Source organism: Sciurus carolinensis, chromosome 4, assembly GCF_902686445.1.
Source record: "Sciurus carolinensis chromosome 4, mSciCar1.2, whole genome shotgun sequence".
Classification (NCBI taxonomy): domain Eukaryota; kingdom Metazoa; phylum Chordata; class Mammalia; order Rodentia; family Sciuridae; genus Sciurus; species Sciurus carolinensis.
The window spans coordinates 78413388-78431882 of record NC_062216.1 but is presented as its reverse complement, the minus strand read 5'-3'; the positions used below and the strand labels follow the sequence as shown (position 1 = coordinate 78431882).

General features: G+C 35.0%; 2 protein-coding genes across 2 annotated transcripts; both read left to right on the top strand.

Moving 5' to 3' along the window:
* The first annotated feature begins 2715 nt into the window (after positions 1 to 2715).
* Positions 2716 to 3636, top strand: LOC124982799 (taste receptor type 2 member 14-like). The gene has a single exon (XM_047549718.1). The coding sequence runs from the start codon at positions 2716 to 2718 to the stop codon at positions 3634 to 3636; it is 921 nt and encodes a 306-aa protein (XP_047405674.1).
* A 13505-nt stretch (positions 3637 to 17141) lies between these two features.
* On the top strand, positions 17142 to 18083 carry LOC124982798 (taste receptor type 2 member 14-like). The gene has a single exon (XM_047549717.1). The coding sequence runs from the start codon at positions 17142 to 17144 to the stop codon at positions 18081 to 18083; it is 942 nt and encodes a 313-aa protein (XP_047405673.1).
* The last annotated feature ends 412 nt before the right edge of the window (positions 18084 to 18495 follow it).

The window sequence follows — 18495 nt, the reverse complement described above, 5'->3', positions numbered from 1 at the left end:
CGTACATTTTAAATGGAATAAAATTTTAACAAAGTTGTTAAACCTTCAGATAGATCATGTTCCCATTTTTCATCTGTTTGCTGAAACTGGCATGATTGAACCCTAGAAAGTGGTGAGGGGCAGCAGGGGTTTAAGAAAGACACACAAATTTTTACAAAGAGAAAGCTGGGACCAGGTGGGACACTGGCCTCTGGTGGAAGAACAGTGACCCAGGGCTAGCACAGCATGTTATAGGTTTTTATCATCAAAAGGTTATTTGTGGGAAAGTTTCTGCAAAGCAGGCAAACCTGAAGTTTGCAGCACTTGCAAGATATTGTGGGTTATCTTGTTATGCTCAGAATTCTCTATCCCTGGCAGTTGGTGTCTGAGCTCAAGGTCAAGACTGTTATTGTATTGTACCTTTGCACAGAATTTCCTCAGGCAGGTCATTACCAAAGCTCCTTGGCAATCTCATCTTGAACCTTTGCACAGAAAGTTCCCAGGGCAAAGTGCAGACACAGCTCCTAGGCAGTCACAATTTTGTCTTCAAAACAGTTCACTCCTTGTGCCACTCAGTGAGACTGTGCCCTGCAAAAGTGCCTGGCTTTATAAAGTGCCTGGCTTTATAAAGTGCCTGGTTTTATAAATGTATGACTTGTGTAGTCATGAGGGTGACGTGCTCAGAGGGCCCTAGGCTTGCTTTAATGCTCTGCTCTTCCATTTTTGTTCTCAGACACAGGGTACTCCTGTGCGGAAGAGGGGATGGCCTTGCAGCATTTCAGTAGGAGTGTGTCCTCTTTCCCTATGAGTCCTTCAGAGCCACATAGTGGCCTTGATCACCAAGAATCTCTCCATCAGCTTTGATCAATGACTTGAATTTGGTACAGCCAGTATACAAAACTTGTCACAAATGAAAAATTAAAAGAAATACTTTAACCTTATTTAAATGCACTCACATACAACATTGACATGGAAATGAATGCAGTTGCTGTTCCTCTCTTGTCATTTTGGTTTACGGATGAGAAGTTTGGGAATTATTCTTTTTTCTATTGTTACCTTGACTGGAAAAGATTGTCTTTTCCTAGCAGCCGTTTTTCAGGTGGAAACTGAAACTATTCCCCACCCAGAGAAAAGGTACAGGGGTGGGGCCTCAGAGAGAGCTGCTCAGGAATCACTGCAGTCCTTGCTGGGACCCAAGTTCTGTCTCTTTTCTGAAAGTCCACAAAGTTCCAGTACCAGCACCCGCCCCCCACAACCTCACTCCTGGGGTTGCTTGCTTTTCTCTTTGTCTTCTTCCCAGGGCTCTTTGCTATGTGGAAGGAGCCAAGTCAGGAGACTTTCCTGCCTTTAGACTGACGGTATGTTTGCACTTCTGTTCTTAGGAGCTTTTCATTACAAACCTCTCATGCTGGGCAATGGACCTTCTGTCAGTCTGTCTCCTTCTTAAATGTTGGGCATTCGTGAATTTTTCCATTATGTTGATTTCATTTCTTTGTTCAGCACTGTTTCAGGTGCCTGGGGGTGGGTTCAGTCCTGCACACTGTAATTCCCTATCTTCCCTCTGCCATCTTTAAGGCTTATGATACACTTTTCTGCCGACTTTGGAAGTTGTTGCTGTATCTGTGTCATTAGTCACTTGTTTACTCTTTAATTGTCCTGGACAATTTTGTCATGCTATCTTTTTCCCACCTCTCCCTGGCAGCACATCATCCTCCATCTACCTTGCTGCCTTGGTGATGAGCATGGAAGTGAGTGGAGACTGGATAAAACCCCAGAGGCCCCTGGTGCAGTTGAAGAAGTGGTCCTACGAGGCCAGGGGCAGGTAGTGAATTAGGAAGATTCTTTTTGTGTGGATGAACTCATTTACCTCAGTGACTGCTTCGTAGTTCAACAGGAAGATTCTCACTGACTTTCAGATGCAAGGATAAAATAGTCCTAATACTGCATCAATACCTGAAAACATTTTGAAACCATGTCTTTATGACTATCACACAGTACTAAGTAAGAGAAAGATTCCTGTGAAATGTTGAATCAGTGAAAAACCTGAATTTTGGGATTAGAAAAAAGGGTATCTGAATTCAAACAAATGTGTGTTTCTGAGTTTGTGTGTGGGCATGCATAACTTTGTAAAAGGTAAAATGATAGATCTGTACATTTTTCTGTACCAAGTATTTGAGTCATACATGTATATGTGATTATAGGATAACTCTCATGCTTTGAAGAGCATTGGAAAAATGTATGTATACGTTCTTAGAGACCTAATTTTGAAGTGTTTAAAACTTCTGTGACTAGGAAGTTCTGCATACCAGTTTAGAATCTAATTATAAGCTGCATGTGTTAGCATTTTGTAAGGTTACTTGCCCATGAGTTAAGTAGTCTGACTGAAATATGTGTTTAAGGAAAAAATAGCAAATCAATGCAAATAAATGAATCTATTTGCATGTGAGTACCTGAGATTTCAGCATTTTCTTCAGGATCAACTGCTAAAGGCAGCTATGTGTAAGACCCACAATATCAGGATGATGCTTAGCTGTGCTGTCTGGGAAATCACAGATTTTCATGAAGAAAGCTGTGAACCAACTCAGGAACAAATCTTGATGTTTGCTGGTTTGATCTTGTAGATGGAAGTTTTTCAAAGACAGTATGTTATGAATCATCATGAATTAATTATACATAGCCTTAGATGGATTAACAAATCTGCAGTGATTTTAGTCATTGGGGTTTTTCTAACAGACAATGGTTGGTGTTGAACAGAGCATATTTTCAATCATCTTAAATGTGGAATTCATAATGGGAAATTTAGGAAATGGATTCATAGCACTGGTGAACTGCATGGACTGGGTCAAGAGAAGAAAGATCTCTTCAGTTGATCAAATCCTCACAACTTTGGCACTCTTCAGAATTGGTTTTATCTGGATATTTTTTCTAGATTGGTGGGTACCTGTGCTGTATCCAACTTTATGGACAACTGGAACAATTATGAGAATCATTTATATTACCTATATAGTAATCAATCATTTCAGCATCTGGCTTGCTACAAGCCTCAGCATCTTTTACTTTCTCAAGATAGCCAATTTTTCTAACTCTGTTTTCCTTTACCTAAGGTGGAGAGTTAAAACAGTTATTTCAGTGACACTGATCATGTCTCTCGTCCTCTTGTTTTTAAATATTGTGTTTATAAACACACTAGTTGATTTCTGGGTTGATGGATATAAAGGAAACCTGTCTGACAGCTACAGTCTGAGTAGAGATGAACAATTTTTCATATTTTCATCATTCACCATCGCTCTATTCACGTTCATACCCTTCACTGTGTCCCTGGTGACTTTTCTTCTGCTAATCTTCTCCCTGTGGAAACACCTGAAGAGGATGCAGCACAATGCCAGAGGGTCCAGAGATGCCAGCACCACAGCCCACGTGAAAGCCTTGCAAACTGTGATCGCCTTCCTGCTGCTGTATGCCGTTTTCTTTCTGTCCTTTCTTTTTCAGTTTTTAACCTTTGAGTCCCTGAACAGTAATCTGATTATGTTTTTAATTGAGGCTGGTGGGATAGCTTTCCCTTCAGTCCACTCACTTGTCCTGATTCTCGGGAACAGGAAGCTGAGACGGGCCTCTCAGTCAGTGCTGGGGTGGCTGAGGGGCAGGTCCAAATGCTGAGCCACCAGGTCCACAGACCATTTTGGGATCATTATGCGTATCCTAGAGAGAAGTAATTTAACACAAAATTCTTGTAAGTCTGCACTTTCCAAATATTCTTCTATTAATATAGCTTTATGTGTTTTACAAAATTATATTTGAAATATATAGTAACTCTCTATATTGCAACCTTAGCAGTACATATACAAATTGTATATAGTATATTTATATATGCAAGGATATCAATACAAACTCATTAAAGATAATAAACTTTATAGTAATAAATAATATGAATTTTCCATCAGTCATTAACTTTTTAGATTATAAAATGAGAAATGTAAAATATAGAATACTTATGAATCTTTGTGTATGAAATATGGTTACTAAATCTAAAACTTTAATTAAACACAAATCAGTTCCTTAATTTATAATAAGTGCCTAAAAGAGCAGATAAGAAATGGAAAATGAAATATAGACTATTAGACAGCTATATACACTCAATTCATCACTTCAAATATAAGACCTAATTTACAATGTTTAAAAAAAATTCCTCATAATCATAAGTTAATGTATTCCAAGTATCTTATTTTTTCAGTTTCTGATTCATGAATTCTTGGAAAGTATTAATCATTATTAGAAATATACATTTATATAAGAAATCTGTGGGTACTGCAATGCATTTTACAATGTATTATATAATGTACAAAGGTTTTCAAATATGTCTCACAAAACATTTCAATTTTAATGCATAAGATCGTTAAATTTTGACTGATAATAGTCTTAATGTATATTACTCTGAAAAATTAGTGCTTATGTTAACTTTATTTCATCATGTACTTGTATTTTACAAATAGGGAAAAGAGTCAGTTTGTCATAGAAACAGAAAATTAGAGTAACTTATGGATTAAAACCATATCATCAACAGGAACTTTTGTTATTCATATGTGATATTAATATTGATTAGGTGGCAAATCAAAAAGTGAGCTAATAAACAGGTGAAAGTTTTAAAACAAATTAGGTTGATGAGGTGGCTAAAGGACAGGGAATCATTGTTATGTGACCTGTGCTGATTGTTGTCAAATCTTCAGCGAGATAGAATTCTGTGTATTTTTTAAGTTGATGGATTCTTTATTCATGAATAGTTTTCCCAAACACATCCCTTCAAATTGCAGGGATTGTATTTGGAAAAGAATTCCTCCCTAAGAAAACTTGGAATGGAACCACCATTTGACCAATTATCCCACTCCTCTGTTTGTACCAAAGGACTTAAAATCAGCATACTACAGGGACACAGCCACATCAATGTTTTAGCAGCTCAGTTCACAATAGCTAAACTGTGGAACCGATCTAGATGCCCTTCAACAGATGAATGGATAAAGAAAGTGTGGTACACATACATAATGGAATATTACTCAACCTTAAAGAATAATGAAATTATGGTATTTGCAGGTAAATGGATATAACTAGGGAATCTCATACTAAGTGAAATAAATCAATCCCCAAAAAAACCAAAGGCCAAATGTTTTCTCTGATAAGTAGATGCTGATCCATAGTGGGGATTGGGTAGGGAAGAATGAAGGAACTTTGGATTGTGCGAAGGTGAGTTAGGGGTGGGGTGAAGTGGTGGGATGGGAAGGATGATAGAATGAGACAGACATTATTACCCTATATACAGGTATGATTACACTACTGGTGTGACTCAGCACCTTGTACAGTCATAGGAAAGAGACATTATGCTCCATTTGTGTGCAATGTGTCAAAATGAATTCTACTGTCATGTATAACCAATTAGAACAAATAAAAAATAATAAAAATGATTTTCTCATTCTCCTATTGTCATTCATTCATATAGTCATTGAAAAAAAATCTATGTAGAACACCTATATGTCTTTTGGAGACATTTTAATGAGAAACATATACTATAAAATACAAAGTTGGCTTCTGAAGAAATAGCCACTAAAAAGAGGACATTGTGATATTTGTGTGGTCAATTATCAGTAAATTCATAAATTTGAGGTACTATTTTTCCTGTGGAGAAACTGATGTTCTGAGGTATCCAGACTCATCCAGTACTGTGTGAAGATGCAGCACAGAGGTAGGATGATAACTTCCTGCAGACTCCCCCCACCAAGTTGCTATGAAGCATCCACAGGAGGCTGATCACCCATATCCTGAATGTGGTGGGAAAAAATGTAAAAGAATATGCAATTTTGGTGCCAATGTAAATGTTCTTAATTTTTTCTATGATATTTGCTCCTGACTAGTGTGTCTGCAAAAGGTTGCGTATTGTTTTTCCTTGTTTATTTGTTGAACTGTAAGACAGCTGCTCCACTCAAGTATCACAAGTGCTTTGGTTTAATCTGAAATCTTGTCTTTGGTAGTTACAAAAGAGTATCATCTGCATACAATTATTTATAGTGATTATTTTACTTCTTCCTTGTAATTATTTCTATACATATTTATTATATAATGAAAATTCTCAAATATTCAAAATGAATGATAGTGGTGATAACTGGCATCTCTGCTTATGGATTGACAATTTACTAGTGTTGCACCTGTAAGTGATAACACTTTGAGAAATACTTCATAATCTTCCTACATAAAGAAAATGTGATATATGTGTGTGTGTGTGTGTATATATTATATGTTGGAATATTATTTAGCTTTAAAGAAGAATGAAATTATGGCATTTGCTGGTAAATAGATGGAATTGGAGAACATCATGCTAAGCGAAATAAACCAAACCCAGAAAACCAAAGGCCAAATGCTTTCTGTGTTATGCAGAGGCTAATTCACAATAAGGTAGGGGGTCACTAGGGAAGAACAGAGTTACTTTAGATTTGGTACAGAGGAGTGAAGGGAGGGAAAGGGGTGTGGCTTTAGGAAGGATAGTAGAGTGAAACAGACATTAAGCCTCATGTACAAATATGACTGCATAACTGATGTAATCCTACAATATGTACAATCAGAAAAATGAGACATTATATTCCATTTATGTATAACTCATAAAATGTATAAATGTATTCTGCTGTCATGTATAACTACTCAGAACAAATAAAAAATAAAAAAATCATCCTACAGAGCATCTTTCTCTTCCTTAGTGCCTGTGATACTTTAATAAGACCTATTAAAAGTATAAAATGTTGTACAGTTCTGTAAGTTTTAACACAGGTATAAATTCATGTATATAACACTAGAAATGGGACTTAAGCATTTGCAACTCCCCTAATAATCCCATATACTTCCCCTTTGTGATCAAACCCTCCATGAACCCCAATGCCTACAAATACTCATCTGTCTTCTGTCCCCATAGTCCTGCCTTTTTCAGAATGAGACAGGAACAGGTCATATGGGATGTACCTGGAGGTTACCTTCTTTCACTTAGCTTACATCTTTGCTATTCATCCACACTGATGTCTAGCACATGGGTAGTATTTCATGTACAGATATACCATGGTTCATTTGCATTCACCCATGGAAGGATATTTGGTTTGTTTCTAATTTAAATGAATAAAGTTGCTATCAACAAAGTGTCAAGTGTGTTCTGTTATTTATTAAGGTGATCATAAATTTCCCTTTCCTCAGATCAACTAAAATACATGTTAATAGTGGAATGCATATCTTTTTCAGTACATGGTCCATGATTATTGAAATATCATATATGACATATTCACACTTGTATATATCATTGTAATATGGAACCATCAGAGGCAAATAGAAATTCAGAAAGTATATGCACATTATGGGGGGGTAATCTCAAAAGGGTAAAATACAAATTTAATCACATGCAAAATCTAAAAAAATTATATACCAGAAGATGACATGCATATTTTCAAAGTCCTATGATGGCAATCCTGAATATTTAGCTAAAAATTATATTCTAAGAAATAAATTATTTACTATACTTTCCAAATAAAAATAAGTAGTGCTATTTCCAACATACACCTCTTCACTAAAAATCCTGCTATGGGTCAGCTTCAAAAGACCATTATGGGATGAAAGATTTGCTTCCTCCAAACCCTTCCAATCCAAGTATTGAATCCTTAACTCATTGTCTGACTTGGTTAGATGAAAGGCCTTAGGAGATAAATAGAGAATTAACATCAAATAAATTCATGAGGTGTTCTCAAGTCAGTAACACTGGTATCCTTATGGGAGGAAGAAAGATATCAGGAGTCTTTTTTGCACAGAGAAGGCCAAGTTAGGAAGGTCCTGTGAGAAGTGACCTGCCTACAAGCCAGCAGGATGGGCTTCAGCCTAATCTAAGGCCAACCTTGCTGGTCACTTGGTGTACAATTTCCAAACTCCACAACTGTGCAGAAATAAATTTCCACGTTTAAGTCACTGAACCTGTGGTATTTTATGACTGACTGAGCACACTAATACAAAGACAAAAGTTTAAGAGGGAAAGAGTGATGTTGAGCAAATGAAAAATTAAATTTATGGAGAAACAGAATTGTGCCTCCTAAGTTGTAACAAAATGATATTCCATAGTTTAAAACACATGGTTGCTAAAATTCTATATGATATAGAATAGGTTGCAATTCAAAATTACTTTGTTTTATTTCACATAAAATTTTGCTTAAATAAAGTTTAATGAAACTTTAAAGTTTAATAAAGCAAGTATATCTATATAACATATCAGAAGGAGTGACAAGTGAAACATGATTTAACTTGAATTTAAATGAGACATTGATATAATTCAGACATTATTAGAGAGAGAAGTGTTGTATATCCCAAGAGTGTATGTTATATTATAAAACAATAAAATAAGTAAATTGCTAAATAGCTTAGAAGATAAAATTTCCTTTAACCCAAGACAAAGCAGATGGTGAAAGTTAAAGAAGAAAATACAAAGTATGATTGACAACAACCATGAATGAGTCCTAAATTATAGAAATCACTAAGTGAAATACATTAGTTTCTAGAATATGATTCCTCATCAAAAGCATGCTATTGTGATTCTTTTGGTCGATCTCTCCAATCTGATAATTTTTTCCTACAAGAATAAAACTCAATAATCATGCTACACAACAGCTGTGGTCATTCAATGTAGTAGGTGGCCACCATTTCCCCTGCATTCTTCCTAACATATAATCTGTCCCTAGGAACACATTCTCTCCTCCAATACAAACCCCAGGTCCCGAAGGTATTGGTGTGCTCTTCAGTGAGTTAGTAGAACATTCCTTACCTACTTCCCATGCTAGTCCACTGTGAGGACCAGAGTGTGTAGAACACAGTAGGCAGAATGACTGACACCATAATTTTGCATCATGCTCAGTCTCTTCCAAATACTCTTTGGCATAGACATTAAATATTAAAGCACAGTGTTCTCCTTGTTCAGAAACATGGACAGCAATGATTCTCATTTCATGATGTAATGCCTTTCCTCCCATGGTTTCCTTTCTGGACACCATTACGAAAGGCTTGTAAAGAATATCTAAAATTCATAAAATAGTAAGGTAGACTTTGCAAGAAATCTCAAAAATGGGATGTTTCATAACTTGAAGATAATTGGAAAATTTTCAAACATCCCAGTACTTTTGACATGCCAAGAGTTTTAACATATTTTTACCATAGCTTGAATGTAGTATAAAAGACCAAAAGTTAATCTTGGAGAAGTAGAGACTTATTTGTTTGTCCTATAAATTCTCTGATATAGAGTATAGCATGAGAATTGGTTAAATAATTTATTAAATAGCATTTACCAGTTATTACTTCTGAAAGATTTCTCTTCAGGGTATCTTATCTGTTGTATACTGAGGTCTGAATTCATACTAAAATAATTGCAACCCTTAGTACATTTGTAAAATTTTTCTGCAGCATGAATCCAGTGGTGGATCCTGATGTCAGACTTTCACCTTGAGGCCTGGGTCACATCCAATGCATTGCTAAGATTTCTCTCCATTACGGACTAACTCAAGGTCACTAAGCCTTAAATGAACCTAAAGGCTGTGCTCATTCATTAAACATAGAAGGTATTTTTTTCAGTATGAATTCTCTGATAATGTTCTAGGGATGACTTTAGGCTGGATACATTTTCACATTCATTATCTTTGTACATTTCTCTCCAGAATGGATTCTATGATGAAATTCAAGGTGTGAATTGCGAGTGAAAACGTTGTCACATTAATTTCTTTTGTAAGGATCCTTTCCAGGATGCATTCTCCAGTGTTGTGCAAGGTATGAAATGCAATTAAAGACCTTGCCACAATCTTTACATTTGTAGGTTTTTACCAGTATGAATTATTAGGTATTGTTTATTATGTTTGAAAGAATTATCTCCAGTGTGAATTCTCTGATGTTGTGTGAAGTGTGAAATACAATTGAAGACCTTTCTACATTCTTTACATTTGTCCAGTTTCTCTCTAATGTGAATTCTAGCATGACTTGTAAGGTTCAATTCTGGATTGAATATTACCACATATGTCACAAAGAAATCATGTGTATCCAGTGAGGACTATTTGATGCAATGTGAGTCTTGATTAAAGGATTTGCCACACTCATTACATTTGCAAGGTTTTGGAGTGAGGTATGTTTCTTGTACCTGTCTGATAATAAAGTATTATAAAATAATTTTTATATTTATGAGAAATGTTTATTTTGACAAAGGAATTATTTGGTGATGTTGAAAGTAAGAAGGCATCGTTGACAGACTGCTCACTGTAATTCCATTTTTAAAAGTTCCTAGCATCTTTAAATAGCTGCAGTTCAGGCAGATGTGACTGAGTGGTGATTCAAGCAGAATTTTAATGTTTCTTTTCCATATTCCTTCTACCATGTTTATCTTTCTTTCCATGAGATTTTCCTTTTGGATCATACAAAATCCTGTATAAAAGGCAAAAGATTTATATAATCCAGAAGAAAAGTGGAAATAATTGAGAATGATATTGGTCAAATTATATTGTTATATTGTGTGTATCCACAAATATGTAACAATGAATCCCACCATTGTGTACAAGTACAATGTACCAATGAGAATGAAAAAAAAGAATGACAAAAATGTTGAACACTTTTTTATATATTTACTGGCCATTTGTACTTCATTTGAGAAGAGTGTGCACAGATTAATTGCCCATTTTTTAATCTGATTACTTGTTTTTGATGTTAGGATTTTTGAGTTCTTTATATATTCTAGATATTAATCCTCTCAATGAGTGGCTCAGATTTTCTCCTATTCATAAGTTCTCTTCATTCAGTTGATGCATTCCTTTGATTGGCACAGAGAATCTTTTTAATTTGATGTAATCCCATTTTTCACTTCTTGCTTTTAGTTCCTAAACTTTTGGAGTTCTGTTCAGGAAATTGTTCTTGTATCTGTATCTTGAACTATTTTCCTTATCTTTTCTCCTAATATCTGAAAAATTTCAGGTCTCACATCAAAGGTTTTGATGGCTTTTGAGTTGATTTTCTATAGTGTTAGAGTTAGGAATCTAGTTTTCATACTCTACACATGGATGGCTAGTTTTTCCAGCTCATTTGTTGAAGAGGCTGTCTTTTCTCCAGTATTTTTGGCACCTTTGTTAAAAATCACGTAGCTGTCAATATGTGGGTTTATTTCTGGGTATTTTAATTTATTCTATTCATGTACACGTGTGTCTCTTTGTCAGTACAATCCTGTCTTTGTTATTGTGGTTTCTGGGGTACAGTTTGAAATTGGGCATTGTGTTGCCTCTAGCGCAGGCTTATAATTGCTTTGGTTATTTGGGGTCTTTTGTGGTCACCTATACATTTTTGGATTTTTTCTAGTTCTGTAAAGAGTATAATTGATATTTTGATGAGGACTGTTGACTCTCTACATCCATTTTGGTATTATAGTCATTTTAACAATTTTTTTTTCTCTCAGTCCATGAACACGGGAGGTCCTTCCACCTTCTAGTGTCTTCTTCAGTTTCTCTCTTCAATATTGTACAATTTTTATAATAGGTCTTTTGACTTCTTAGTTTTATTCCTAAGGTTTTTAAAATTTTTTTCTTCCCAGGCTATTGTGAATGGGAGTATTGTCCTGATTTCTTTCTCAGTAAGTTTGTTATTGGCCTACAGAGAGTATACTGATTTTTGAGTGTTGATTTTGAATCTTGCTACTTTGCTGAAAAAAATTTTAAATTTCTTCTAAGGGTTTTTTCATGGAGTCTTTAGTATCTTCATAGCATAAAATCATGTCATTTGCAAACAGGGATAGTTTAAATTCTTCTTTTCCTATTTATATCCCTTTTATTTCTTTCTTTTGCCTGATTTCCCTGGATAAAAATTCATGTACTATATTGAATAAGAGTGGTGAGAGTGGACATTCTTGTCTTGTTCCTGATTTTTGTGGAAATGGTTTTAGTTTTTCCCCACTCAGTATGACTTTGGTTGTGAGTTTGTCATATATAGCCTTCATTATTTTGAGATAAAATTATAGTTTCTTCAGGATGTTAAATTTTATCAAAATTCTTTTTCTGCATCTGTTGAGATGATCATGTGATTTTTATCCTTTATTTACGAGTTGTTGTTATAGTTATTAATTTGTCTGTGGTGCCATCCTTGTATCCCTTAAATGAAACTTAGTTGATAGTGGTATATGATCTTTTAGTTGTATTGTTTAGTTTAATTTGAAAGTATTTTATTGAGGAGTTTTGAATCTATGTTCATCAGGGATATTGGTCTATAGTTTTCTTGTTGTGTCTTAATCAGGTTTTAATATCAGGGTAATATTAAATTTATGGAATGAATTTGGAAGGCTTCATTCCCTTTATACTTCATGAAATGGAATGGGAAGCAATGGTGTCGGTTCTTCTTCAACAATCTGGTAAAATTCAGCAGTGAGTGTACCTTGTACTGGGTTTTTCTTTGTTGGGAGACTGTATTTATGTTTCAATCCTATTACTTGTTATTGATCTGTTTAGGTTTCATATATATCCTTGGTTCAGGTTTGGTAGGTCACGTATCCAGAAATGTGTCCATTCCCTCTAGATTTTTTTTTTATTTTATTGGAATATAGTTTTTTAAAATACTCTTTAATGATCTTCTGAAATTTAGTGGTATCTGTTGGAATATCCAACTTCTCATCTCTGATTTTGTTTATTTGGGTCTTCTCTTTCCTTTGGTTAGTTTAGCTTGAGTTTTGTTAATTTTACTTATCTTTTCACAGAACCAACTATTTCATTAATTCTTTGAATTGTTATTTTAATCTCTATTTTATTTAGTTCAGCTCTGATATTTATTATTTCTTTCTTTCTACTCATTTTGGTATACTTTGTCCAAGAGAAGCATGATCTGAAGGAATTCAAGACCACTAAAATAGCATTGCAGAATATTATTAAACAAATCCTACACATGAAAGAGGAAGCAAGTAAATACAATCCTAACAGTACAGGAAAGAATAAATTTCACTAGTAGAGTAGATAAACAGATGAGAATTAAGAAAGGATTTAACATTATTAATTCAGTAAACTGCCAAACCTCAAAGATGAATAGAGGAGAAAAAAAAATGAACAGATTATTTGAAACAACAAGATGGAAAACAACAAAATGTCAGGAATTATGCATTCAGAATTATGAAGCCATGTGTTTTCACACATATATTCTATTTTATCTAACATTAGAAGTATTTATGATTTATATTTATGCATTATGTAGAACTGTCTGCTTATCTCAGGAATTCAATGTCATTTTCCATTGTAATTTTTATAACACATAAGTACCTCTCCTGGTTTATAACCTTGGTCATTGAGCACAGCTTCTCTGTCTCCTTTGTTAACTGCTCTCTTCTATCTGAATAGAAAATGTTGAAGAGGCCAGCTGCTCAAATTTTAATTTCTACCCCAGTTATACTGATCTTGCTGGTGATCTCCCAGAGTTTCCTTACTGAAAACATAGTACATGGTTCAACAGGGATGAATAAGGCTGATCATTGAAAACTACCTACTTGAACATATATTTCACATTAGAAAACGAAGTTTCTATTTTTCTACAAATGTCAAAATTACATTTAAATGTAACACTACTTAGAATTTAGGGGAAATAAAGAGCTTCAATAAATTTTTTTACTTTAATTTCTACTAAATTACAGTGATGATGATCTAGAACTTAATTTAGTTTATTAAATAATATAGTAGGTATTGGTACAAATCTAACAATGGGATTATCATTATAGATATAATGCTCAGTTGATTAACACTTGTTTGATTTCTTCCATTTGGTATGGTCAGTATATAAAACTTGTTGTAAATGAAAAAAATTAAAATGAAATGTACTAACTTCTAAATATACATACATACAGTATTGACTTTGACATGGATGAAGACACTGCTCCACTCTGAGGGACTGCCTCATTATTTTGCTTTGTGGATGAGATATGTGGGAAGTAACTTTGGTGCCATTTTCACCCTTTCTAGGAGCTGTTATTTAGGTGGAAACCTAAACTGTATCCCATCCAGAGTGAAACTTGCAGAGTTGGGGCTTCCTGGATAGCTGCTCAGGGTGAGGATAGTCCTCACGGGAACCCAAGTTTTGTCTCTTTGCTGAAAGCCCTTGAAGTTCCAGTAGTTGATTGTATTGTTCTTTGTCTTCTTTCCTAAACTCTTTGCTTCCTGGAAGGAGCCAGGCCAGAGAAGCCTTCCTACCTTTACAATTATGGTATGCTTCCGGTATTCTTAGGAGTTTTTCATAAAGATCAACCCATGCTGTCCCATTTTGCCTTCTCCATGTGTCTCTGTAGGTAAGGCAATTGTGAGAAATGTCCAGATACTAGATTCACTCTTTTTGCTCAGTGTTTTTTCAGGGGACCAAGGGTGGGGTCAGCCCTATACACTGGGTATTCCATGTCTTTTTATGTAATCTCAGTAGTACATGAAGCAGTTTTTTGGAGGTCTGGGTAATTTTCTGAATTCGTTATTACAATCCATTACTTTTTCATTAGCTATTGAGGAGGATTAATTTTGTCGTGCTGCTATTCCCCATTTTGACCAGGCAATGCATTATCTTTCATCTACTTGGGTGCCTGTAGTGATGTTCATTGAGCAGATGCTAGTAGAAGGTGAGGGGAAGTGGATGAAATCTGGAGATCTCTGGTGTTTATGGAGAAATGGTCCCTGCCGAGTCAGAGAGAGGCAGAGAATGAGCAGGATTCTTGCTGTGTGGATGAACTCATTCACCTCAGTGTCTGCTTCATGGTACAGCAGGAAGATTTCCACTTGTTTTCACATCCGTTGGTGAAACAGTTCATTTTATTTATTTATTTATTTATTTATTTATTTGGTTCAAAAGATTTTTACTTTATTGTTTTCCCTGCCTATTATTTTTTAAAAAAATTAAATTTGTTCTAATTAGTTATATGTGACAGTAGAAATGAACTTATGCATTTTGATAAATCATACATAAAGGAGTCTAATTTCTCATTTTTCTGATTGTACATATTGTGGGATCACATCCATAATTCAGCCATATATATACATGAGACAATAATGTCTGTTTCACTCTACTTTCCTTCCTACTCCTATATCTCTTCCCCTCCCTTCACTCCCCTCTACCTATTCTAAAGTAACTCTATTCTTTCCTAGCGCTGCCCCCCACCACACTTAATGTGAATTAGCATCAGCTTATCAGAGAAATCATTTGGCCTTTGGTTTTTTGGAATTGGCTTATTTCGTTTAGCATGATATTTTCCAACCCCATCCATCTACCAGCTAATATTCCATTATATATATCACATATTCTTTATCCATTCATCTGTTGAAGGACACCTAGGTTGGTTCCATAGTTTAGCTACCATGAGTTGAGCTGCTATAAACATTGCTGTGGTTATGTTACTATAGTATGCTGATTTTAAGTCATTTGGGTATAAACTGAGGAGTGGGATAGCTGGATCAAATGGCGGTTTCATTCCAAGTTTTCTGAGGACTCTCCATACTGCTTTCCATAATGGTTGCACCAATTTGCAATCCCACCAGCAATGTATGAGTGTACCTTTTCCCTGACATCCTCACCAACATTTGTTGTTGCTTGTGTTCTTGATAATTGCCATTCTGATTGGAATGTGATGAAATCTTAGAGAAGTTTTGATTTGCATTTCTCTAATTGCAAGAGATGTTGAACATTTTTTCATGTATTTGTTGATCAATTGTATATCTTTTTCTGAGAACTGTCTGCTCAGATACTTAGCCCATTTATTGATTGGGATTTTTGGTGCCTTTTGAGTTCTTTATATATTCTAGAGATTAATGCTTTATCTAATGTGCATGTGGTAAAGATTTTCTCCCAATCTGTAGGCTCTCTCTTCACATTATTATTTCTTTTGCTGAGAAGCTTTTTAGTTTGAATCCATCCCATTCATTGATTCTTGATTTATTCAAAAGCATTTTTTAAACAATGTCTTAACAAATACCACAGTTGTAAGCATGAAGCAAGTGCATAATAAATGTTGAGGAAGTGAATAACCAGAATTATTGAGAGAAAAAAGGGGAATTGGGACCAAAATAAATATGTTTTAGGGTGAGTGTGTTTGTGTCTGTGTATGTAGGTGTACCTGTGTAAAAAGTAAATGACAAGCTCAGTGCTGTGGTGCATGCCTATAATCCCAGTGGCTTGGGAGGCCAAGATGGGAGAATTGTAGGTTCAAAGCCAGCCTCAGCAAAAGTGAGGCCCTAAGCAAATAAAATACAAAATAGGGCTGGGAATGTGGCTCAGTGGCTGATTGCTTCTGAGTTCAGTCCCTGGTACCAAGAAAAAAAGTAAATGACAAATAAGTATTATTCTTAGTATTGAACTATTATTTATTTATTTTTGTTTGTGTACCAGGGATTGAACCTAAGGGTGCTTAACCACTAAGCAACATCCCTAGCCCTTTTTATTTTTTATTTTGAGACAGAGTCTCACCAGGTTGGTTATAGCCTCACTAAGTTGCTAAGGCTGGCTTTGAACCTCAGCCTCAGCCTCTGGAGCCACTGGGATTGCAGGTGTACATCACCATGCCCACCTTAGTACTGAACTTTTAAGAAATAATGTAATAGTAGTATATAAGGCAGAGTCTGTAGGAAGAGCTTTGAATAGCATATGTGTAGGTCATTGTTCAGAACTAATTTTGAAGTCTTTATAAAACCTCAGTGCTTAGGAAATTCCATATACCGGATTGGAGTCTTGTTACCTACTACACGTGTATTTTGTAATGATTCTTGACTGGAACTGAAATAGCCAGATTAAATTCTGCAGAAAAAGAAAAATAGGAAAACAATGCAAATAAGCATGTTTATTTGCATGTTAGCAAATGAGAATTCAGTGTTTTCTTCATCATCTGCTACCATGTGCAACCTTACACAGTATTTAGATGAAGCTCAGTTGGGCTGACTGGACAAATTCGGAATTTTCATGAAGAAAGCTCTGAACTGAGCCATTAGTAAATCTTGGTGTTTGCTGTTTTGACATATAGGAGAGTTAACATGGACAATATCATTACTCTTTCAAGAATCAGATATACATAACATTTTTTGATGAATGCATCAAGAAATTGTCAGCAATAATATTATAAATTGGGACATTCTCCTACAATGGGTTGTGTCATACAGAGCGTACTTACAGTCATTTTAAGTGTGGAGTTAATAATTGGAAATTTAGGTAATGGATTCATAGTAGTGGTGAACTGCATGGACTGGATCAAGAGAAGAAAGATCACTTCAGTTGAGCAAATCCTCACTGCTCTGGCAATTTCAAGAATTGGTGTGCTCTGGTTAGTATTGCTAAGTTGGTGGATATCTGTGCTTTACCCAACTTTACGAATACCTGGAAAAATATTTAGGGTAGTTTATATATCCTTGAGAGTAAGCAGTCATTTTAGCTTCTGGTTTGCTACATGCCTAGGGATCTTTTATTTTTTGAAGATAGCCAATTTTTCTAACTCTGTTTTTCTTTACCTAAAGTGGAGAGTTAAAAAGGTAGTTTCAGTAACATTGCTGGTGTCTCTGGTTCTCTTGTTTATAAATTTGATACAGATGAACATATATATTGATATCTGGATTGATGGATCTAAAAGAAACATGTCTTATAATTCCAGTTCATGGAATTATGTACAATTTTACAAAGTTGTTTTATTCACCAATTCTATGTTCATGTTTGTACCCTTCACTGTGTCCCTGGCAACTTTTCTCCTGCTAATCATCTCCTTGAGGAAACACCTGAAGAGGATGCAGCACAAAGCCAAAGGGTCCAGAGATGCCAGCACCACAGCCCACGTGAAAGCCTTGCAAACTGTGATCGCCTTCCTGCTGCTGTATTCCGTTTACTTTGTTTCATTTCTTCTACAAGTTTGGAGTTTTGAATTGCTGGAGAAAAGTCCAATCGTCTTGTTTGTCTGGGCTACTAAAATTGTTTTTCCTTCAGGCCATTCATATGTTCTGATCCTTGGAAACTGCAAGCTGCGCCAGACCTTTCTTTCATTACTGTGGTGGCTGAGTTGCAGGTCCAAAGATGCCAGACCCAAATCAGGTCCATAGTCCATTTTGGGATCATCTTGCATATTCTACAGAAATATCAATTCAAAAGAAATGTTTGTATGTTATAAATTATATTTTCTCAATATTCCTTTGTTGTTTTCATCTTTGTGAATTTTACAAAATTTAATTTTGAACAAGTACTGTCCAAACATTTTATTACATTAAGAGTACATATACGAGCTTGAGTATCAGAAGAAATGAAGAATAAAATATAGATTGTTGGAAACTGAATATGCTTAATTCATCCTTTAAAGTATAAGATTTTTTTTCTGTTTCTCCTTACAATTTATTTACTTATTTATTTTAAGATCTAAAATAAATTACATTTAAATAAAAAATAAAATAAATACATTTAAATAAAAAATTCCTCAAAATTTTTGGGCTGCCATAATCCCAATTTCCTTTATGTTTT